Source organism: Coturnix japonica, chromosome 13 (assembly GCF_054131305.1).
Source record: "Coturnix japonica strain WE chromosome 13, WE-NBRP24, whole genome shotgun sequence".
NCBI lineage: Eukaryota > Metazoa > Chordata > Aves > Galliformes > Phasianidae > Coturnix > Coturnix japonica.
The window spans coordinates 8,189,211-8,197,684 of NC_140675.1; the positions used below are offsets into that span (position 1 = coordinate 8,189,211).

The 8,474-nt window shown below is 44.4% G+C and overlaps 1 protein-coding gene across 1 annotated transcript; it reads right to left on the reverse strand.

The window, feature by feature from the left end:
• Nucleotides 1-1,274: 1,274 nt before the first annotated feature.
• LOC116654091 (uncharacterized) lies at nt 1,275-5,575 on the reverse strand. Its single transcript, XM_085514607.1, has 2 exons — nt 1,903-5,575; nt 1,275-1,781 (listed from the first exon to the last, which is right to left on the reverse strand). The coding sequence occupies exon 1, from the start codon at nt 5,216-5,218 to the stop codon at nt 3,215-3,217; it is 2,004 nt and encodes a 667-aa protein (XP_085370733.1). The 5' UTR covers nt 5,219-5,575; the 3' UTR covers nt 1,275-1,781; nt 1,903-3,214.
• Nucleotides 5,576-8,474: the final 2,899 nt, after the last annotated feature.

The following is an 8,474-nucleotide window of genomic DNA, read 5'->3' on the forward strand; positions in this document are numbered from 1 at the left end:
CTGTTAGTGTTTCATTAAGCAAAAGAAGTATAAAGTATCATCATTGTGACCTTTCTCCCCATCACCCATGAAGAGAAACTAGGTTTTGCTTTGTCTCCAACAATTCCTTACAAGGGTGGGGAGAAAGCTAAAGGATGCCTTCTTCTCTGTCTAAGGATTTCAAGTTTCCAAGGCACTGTTAGACTTCAGTAGGGCTTCTTCAGACATGCTCTGCAGGGGATAGTATTGACTGCCAAGCACAGAGACTTCCTGTTGACTCCTTCACACACTATGAATGAAGAAAATCATGCAATTGAAAGACACAGACTAGCACTACATTAGTACTGCCTTTACCACATGCCATATGCATTTCCCAGGAATCTTCTATTCTTGTTGTTAATTACACAATTAGATGTGACAAAGGCTTCAAAAACACCACAAAGCCCCAAGATACAACAGTTCACTCTAAACCTGCCTACTGAGACCTTCCACAATCCTTACAGATCTGGTCTTCATGGCTGAAGTAGATAACAATGTGTCCTATTCAGTGATTTTGGTGGCTACCTCCCACCACCCATTTCAACAGGTCAAGAGAATTGTGCAGTTTTTCCAAAACAGACATTCTCTTGAGAACTTCTACAGTCTTCCTGAGCACCCCCCATCACCATCACATCTAGCCCTTCCTTAACCTCTCAACTTCTTTATACGCCTACGTAGTACTGCCTGCATTCATCAAAGGTGAATACTGATATGGAAAACCCATCTAACTGGCTGGCTGCATTTTAGGGGTCTTGTATTATTTCAAAGACCACAGATCATTTGATTGGAAAAGGACCTTTAAAGGTCATATAGGCTGCCAGGGCACACTGCTGACTCATATTCAGGTTGCCATCAACCGGAACCCAAGATCTCTTTACATGGGGTTGTTCTCCTGTCTGTACATATACCCTGGGATGCCCCACACCAGGTACAGAATTTGGCACTTGCTCTTGTACAGCTGCATGCAGTTGATGACTGGCCAGCTCTCACATTTGACAAGGCCCCTCTACCCTTAAGGGAGTCAACAGTTCTTCCAATTTAGTATCACCCTCAAACATAGCATACAATTGAGTCCTGCATCCAGACACCATCTCCAGATCAATCCTTTCTTTTACAGGTTAAGCACCTGATCCTGCAGAGAGAGGTGTGAAGGCTTTACGATCGTTAATGGCTTTACGATCTCTGCCTCCAACTGAAGCAATAGTTAGACCAATTACCAAGTGACACCAAGGTGGTAGGGTGGTAAAATGGCAATTTATTGAAGCACACACGACCTTATATAACCTACATCCATTTCGTCTATGCCTACTGTATTACACGTCAGTAAGATTCTTCCAGGATATGGGAGAGGGCCTGTCACGTCACATCTCGATAAGATCCCTGTATTTCGCCTAATACAACATCTCCCCCTCCCCATGCTAAGAAAGCTTAACCCGTTACAATATGCAACAATATAAATCTATAAGCCTATAGACCTATAAACTTGTAACCTTATAAACCTATAAACGTATGAAATCTATAAACTGTATATATTCTATTTTGCAGCCATACATTGCAAGCCCTATCAGTACTATCTTAAGCAATTGCTTGAACCACAGTGCAATACTACCAAACCTACCCTCCAACCAGTTCCCAGAGGGCTCATCCTGGATGCCAGTCTTCCTGGTGTGTTCTTTCAACCACTCCAACTTCTTGTGCAACAACTCACTATGATCACTCAAGTTAAAACAACACATCCCTTCAAAGTCTTTGCAACCATGACCCTGTGGAAGAAGCAAGAAATCAATCGCTGCTCTGTTTTGAAGCATAGCATGCCTAATACTGTCAATGTCTACGAGTAGTTCACTCAACAGTGTGGAAGTCATATTAGCCTGTTTTACAGACCTTTCTATCTCTTTCAGCGCTTGTGCTGCGGCAACTCCTAGGGTAAAAATAGATGCAAAAATCCACGCTGTTGGTTCCCAAAGGTGAACTTTGTCACCGCAGTCCGACGCCAGCGCATGAATGCTCCGTCTCTTCCGAGATTTAGTCATGTTTCCGGTCAAGCGCACCCACTCGAGGGCATGTGGGGACAAGATAGTTAACCATCCCAGATAACAAAGCCCTACCACTGCATTTGCTGGTATCCCTTGCCATGCACGGTCACCACAAATCAAGAATATACCTGGTGGCAGTGCCTTCGCAGTGGAGTTGTTCCAGATGTATTTTTCTGATCCCTGTCCTTTCACCCTGGGTTCAAAACAGCAGCCTTTTGCATACTCGCTGCTGAGATCTCAATCTATTCCCCGTTGAGAGCCATCAGGCCTCGACACGTTAATGATACCAGGGTTACTCACCCAATGTTCAGGCGGACAATAACTGCTATTTCCCATTGGTGTGGATATATTTGGAAGGAAGCCACAATATGACCCATCCCAGGTAAATTGTTCTGTATTGTGTGGATAAACGAGAGTGAATGGATCTGACCTATTTTTCCGTGCATTCCAATAAGGACCTTGGGGTGTGAGAAGGTCTAAAATATTTGAATGGCTCCTCTCGTGGTTACAACGAGGTCTTGCAAAGCCAATACATCCAGGAGACCACCAATAGCCTTCCTTTTTATCCCACGTGTCATTGGGTGCCTATTGTGATCCCAATATCTGCAGCTCTTGGGAGTCCCAGGGGAGAGTGACATTCAGTATACAAACGACACATGCCATCCTTTTGCTGGCAAGGATTACAGTGTCATTCCCTAGGTCTCTGAGTGTGATGTTAATAGCTGTTGGTGCACAGAATTTTCTGCATCGATCCTGGATGGAATTATATGGTCTTATGTATCCCTGAAACTCAGAGGAGTTTCCCCACACAGGAATTCCAATCAAGCATGTTTGAAATGGTGATGTAATTGATTGCAGGCTAAGACAAAAATCCGTCCTCCCTGTTTGTTTTGCCCAAGTAACCCACAGATTCCCAGGTTGTTGGATCAAATGAACACCCCCCATCGGCGACCAACATAAAGACAAAAGACATAGCAGCATCAATATGGTATTTCTTGTTGTCAGCAGGGGTTGTTTCTCTGGGTTCTCCGAGTTCTTGGGTTTCTTCGGTATCCAGAAGAAAGCTCTTCTTTTGCACTCCATCGATTCAGGATCCCTTGGGTGGCTGACCAAGAGGTCCATGATCAACGCCACTATGAGATCTGCACCCTTGGCCCAGTTTAAAAGAGTGGGAAGGAGCCCTGGGCCATTGGCACCCTCCCGTACCAGTTTCCCTGTGGCGAAACCTCAAATTTTTGACACTGATGTGCATCATGTCCAGCCCAACCACACAATTGACAAGGCTCCCCCAGGCCCTGTGACCCGCTCTGCTCAGCTCTCTCAGGGCACTGTGACTTAAAATGACCATGCTGCCCACACTTGAAACACGGACCTTTTCCCTTCTCCTCCCCGGTGCGAGCTGCCACCATCACTGCAGATCTGATTGCAGAGCTAACCGAAGCAGCCATCCCTTGCACCAAAGCAGCCATTCCCTGCACAGCAGTTGCCAAGCCGTCATTATGCGAGGGCATATTCTTCTGATGATCTAGCACATATTTAATGATCTCCCCTGGGGTGTTCAGAGTCCCAGGTGCTGCCCTAATTATCTGCTGAACGTCCAGGAGCGACTTTTGCTTGAGACAATCTATCACAACCAAAGGCTGGACCTCCCTGGGGAGGTCAGACCCTTCAATGGCACGAATCAAGCGATTTGCAAAATCAGAAAATGACTCAGAGGGCTCCTGTTTGATATCAGACCACGGGAGCACAGGCTCCGCAATCTTAGCCACCGTCTGCAGAGCCTGAAGGGCTGCATTTGTAAGCGCAGTTAACTCCCCCGCTCTAAGCCCCCTTGCTTGACGCTCCGGGGACCCCACCATATCATCTGCTAAACCCCGAAGACGCAAGAGAGTAGTTCTTTCAACCCTAGCTGCACGGCCTTGACCTGCATGTGCATTCGCCGGATGATTGTTATCACGAGCTGCTTCAGCTACAACAGCCTGAAGTAGTCTATTCCATTCATCATACCACAGCGTGTACTGCACGGGCTCAAGAATCACCCTCATGAGACTGACCACATCATACGGCAGGAGACTTGAGGCCACGAGAGCCTCAGCTGCTGACATAGTCTCCGGAGAACGCAGGCCCTTGTTCTTAACTAACTCTGCAAGGCAAGTAATTGCCTTGGAATCCAGAGGGGTCCAAGCTGGACCATCCTGCTTCACTGCTATCGGGAGAGCAAAAGCTGTTGTTTTCGGGTCGGCTGTCCAGAGGTCCTCCCTTGTTTGGGCCCAGTAAGTGAGAGTGGACGGGCTCCACGGGACGGGTGCCGTGGGGCCACATCCCCCTTGGGCGGGCCCTTGGGCATCCCACATCGAATCACCACCCCCACACTCATCTTTACTATCATATGGGTTGGCACGATCCACCCCTTTCTGGGCGTACACACAGCAACAGGCCGGACCCGACAGCAAGGAAGTACCACCCACCCCTACACTTTTCACCAGTGGCACCACGCTTCCCCCTTTCAGCTTTGATGGCACCACCACACCTCCCCCTTTTGGCTCTGGTGGCACCACCATGCCTGCCCCCTTTGGCTCTCCCGCCCCCTCCTTGTCCTTGTTCTTATTGGGTATGCAAGCAACACCACATTCCTCAGAGGGCTTCCCCCGCCCTTCATCTCTGTAAGCGTCCAATGAAGGATACAAGGAGTCAGGATAGGGGGGTGGAGGCAGGGTGTCATCCTGTTCAGGGCGGTCTTCTGGAATGTCCCTCTTTTTCTCTGAATGTGAAGCAACAGGTGTGGCCGGGGTAGCCGGAGCCATCTTGTCTTCCACCAAATCTGCAGGAGAGACAAGACCCCCCTCACGGCCTCCCCCTGTTTCCAAACCCAGTATTTCTCTAGCACGTTGGTTAGCTAGCTTCTCCTCCCGCACTGCTTTCAGTGCTTCTAAGATAAATCCCCATACTTTGAATTCCGACACTTTCCGAGTGGCCAGCGACCTCTGAGATAACGCGGCCGTAATTCCATCCCATCTGCCAGGATTGTATAAATCAGACGGGGTTGTTAAAAGCCCTTCCTTCTCCAACAGCAAGAGAACTGCTGTTATCTCCCTTTTGGAAGGAGTCTGTTTCCCACAGTGAAGTTTACAAGCATGAAGAATTACCTTGATAACGGCTTCCATGTCGCCTCAGCCGAACGTAAGTCTCCTGGCCGTACCCTGGCGCTTCCCCGAAGATACCTGGGGGTTCCGTAATTCTGAGAGCTCTCTCTCCCACCTGTCGAAGAGTGATGCGCACTCCTCTTCGACCCTGGGCTTCCGCTACTCCGCGATAAGGATTTGCTACCGCAATGAGATCCTGCGGCTGTAACACAGACAACTACTTTGCTTCAAGTGTCCCAAATCATGCCTAATTACGTCGATCACGTTGGTCAGTCACCATTTGAAGGCTTTACGATCGTTAATGGCTTTACGATCTCTTGCCTCCAACTGAAGCAGTAGTTAGACCAATTACCAAGTGACACCAAGGTGGTAGGGTGGTAAAATGGCGATTTATTGAAGCACACACGACCTTATATAACCTACGTCCATTTCATCTACACCTACTGTATTACACGTCAGTAAGATTCTTCCAGAATATGGGAGAGGGTCTGTCACGTCACATCTCGATAAGATCCCTGTATTTCGCCTAATACAACAGAGGTGTGATTTGAAAGTCTTTAAATAATTCGCAAAACTTAATGCTTACTAGAGATAGCATCAAAATATATTGAATTTTAATGCCCAGTTCAAAACTATTTCCATGTGATTTGATACCTAGCTTCATAAAAACTCCTGCCTTAAAAGTTTCTGTCACTTTTAGATAGAATTTGGTGGCTTACCCTCTACGATATTTTTTGAGTTGCTACACAAGATTAGATTGCCACATTAAATACTGGAATTCTACACTCTGTTTCACTGTGTACAATTTATGATTAATTTACTATATAAGATGTCATTTTCCACAGACAATAGATGAGTATTCAGCAGGAAAGCTCTATTTTATCCTCCCCAGATTAACTCATAAGCACATTTATTGCTACAGTTTCTCTTCCTTGCTAAGTTGGTAACAGAAAATTTTATTATATTGATAGTGCTGCCTGTAGAAGTTAAAAACTATGGAGCTTCTATACCATCTGTTAATTTCCCCCTTGCTGCATAAGGGAACCATGAGATACACCATAATAAACAGATTTTTTCTTCTTGGAGATCATAAGTCTCCAGAGCCTGTGGCATATATGTTCACTTACATTCAAGCTGTTAATATATAAAAGTGAGAAGGGAACCAGTATTTTTATCAATGTGGAATATCAGCTGAGACAGACAACACAACCTCCACAGAGGGACACATCCATATGTTGCACAGTAACAAATGCCAAGAAATAATACAGCTTAGGGGCTTCTCCTCAGTAATTCTATTCAACGTCATTCTAACTATGGGTCAAAAATCTTTGTCCATGAAGACTCTTCAAAAACAGACATAGCATGGTGTCTTAGAAAAAAAAAAAACTTTGAAAACGTCTCATGTAAGACTACTTCCCAGGCCCATTTCTATTACCCTGGTCTGATCACTATCTCCTGCCAGAACTGCTTTCCAGGCCTTACCATTCATATACTATATTTATGATCTTTTCTGTTGCCTCGTAAACATTTCTGAATTTGCTGCCAATTCAAGCCCTGAAGCGTAGATGGGAATAAAAAGCATTTATCTCCAAGCACACTATTCCAGATTGTAGTTTCTACTATTTTCAATCTGCACAGTCTCTCAAGCTGTATGACATGCCTGTTTCCCTGTGAAGACTAATTTGCATACATACAGAATACTAATAGCCCTTGTACATATTCATGTCAATAGATCTCGAAGCTGTGGAACTCTCTGTTCTCTGCTTTTTATTTCCCTTCAACAACTGGAGGAATATTTGCCAGAAAGCTGTTTCATAGTTTTCCCATCCAAAATCTCAGCAATGCAAGTAATGGGTGACATACGCAAACACTGCTGCTGACATCAGTCCACTGATATTTTAAAGACATGCAGGATTATTATTATTATTATTATTATTATTATTATTATTATTATTATTATTATTATTATTTTAGACATCACACACACAGTCTGCAACAAATGAATCATACTAATTTACATGGCATCATGAAGCTGCTTGCACTATGTATGCTTTAGAAACAGTCTCTTCCAAAGATCTTGCACAGGAATTAGAATTACCTAACAGGCAAGAACTAGCACTGACTGAGATTCCAGGACCTGCCTGATTTACACAACAAAAAAGTCAGCGATTGCAACCAGGTCATTAGCAGTTTGCAAGTTAGGTCTCTCCTCCCACAGCTCCTTTAGAAGGCTGATATCCTGCCACTCTTCAGAGTATCTGCGTTTTGATTATTTATCTCAGTGGACTTCAGCATCATCCTATTAGGAGAGGGCAGATGCTCTGACAGCGATAGCACCATTTAGACCTGTGAGAACATGGCAAGTGTGAAGTCAAGGGGGATCAAAATGCTGGCAAGAAAACTGGCCTTAGAAGCATGGAAGATCTTTTTGTCATGGTTTTGAGCTCAATTCATGAGGAACATACACAATTCCAGGAATGGAAAGAAACTACAACCTCAGCTCAGAAGTAAGAGCAAAAAGAACAGGAAAGACTGAGCAGGAGTAGAAGGGGATTTCACATTACATGAAGATCCTACTTTTGACTCTCTAGCTCCTCTGTGTAATGTTTTCCAAACTACTTTTCTCATCTTGCCTAGATGGGTCTATTACAGAATGGATGCCTACTTGAACATTCAAGTAACAGCTACCAGGCACATGTGAATGTAGTATTGAATACAATGTTCCAGGTAAGTACAAATGAGTATTTCCACTCAGAGGACAGACAACAGCATACAACTGCAGAATGGAACAACTTGGGACAGTAAGTGCTCCTAAGAGATGACTGAAGTTCAAAGGGTGCACCAGCCTAAGGACATGAAAAACAGACAAGGTAGGAAATGAAGGAATAGGAAACTTTTCTATGAAACAATTTTGAGCTTATCAAGTCATAGAGAAGATAAACAGCAAAATTTTTCTGATTCATATGGGTTAGCTGGAGAAGTATCCAGAAATTTATGAATAAACTACAGAACTGAGAAACAGAAACGTTCAGAAGATTAGAAATTACAGACAAAGGGAGAAAACAAACAAACAAACAACAACAACAACAACAAAAAACCACCAAGATAAAATAAACCTTTGTTACTTCAGAGAACATTACTTCTTATTATTCAAGGGACAGCTTTGCAGACAAATGATTATATTTATGTAAAGAGGTGCTGAAAAGAGAAAAATAACATACCCTTTTGGAGACAGGAGAAAAAGTAGTTGGCATACAGATGATTTAGTTATATAGTA

What these genes read in the sequence shown, in the direction of transcription:
- LOC116654091 (XM_085514607.1), bottom strand. Translation starts at nt 5,218, where the DNA reads ATGGAAGCCGTTATCAAGGTAATTCTTCATGCTTGTAAACTTCACTGT.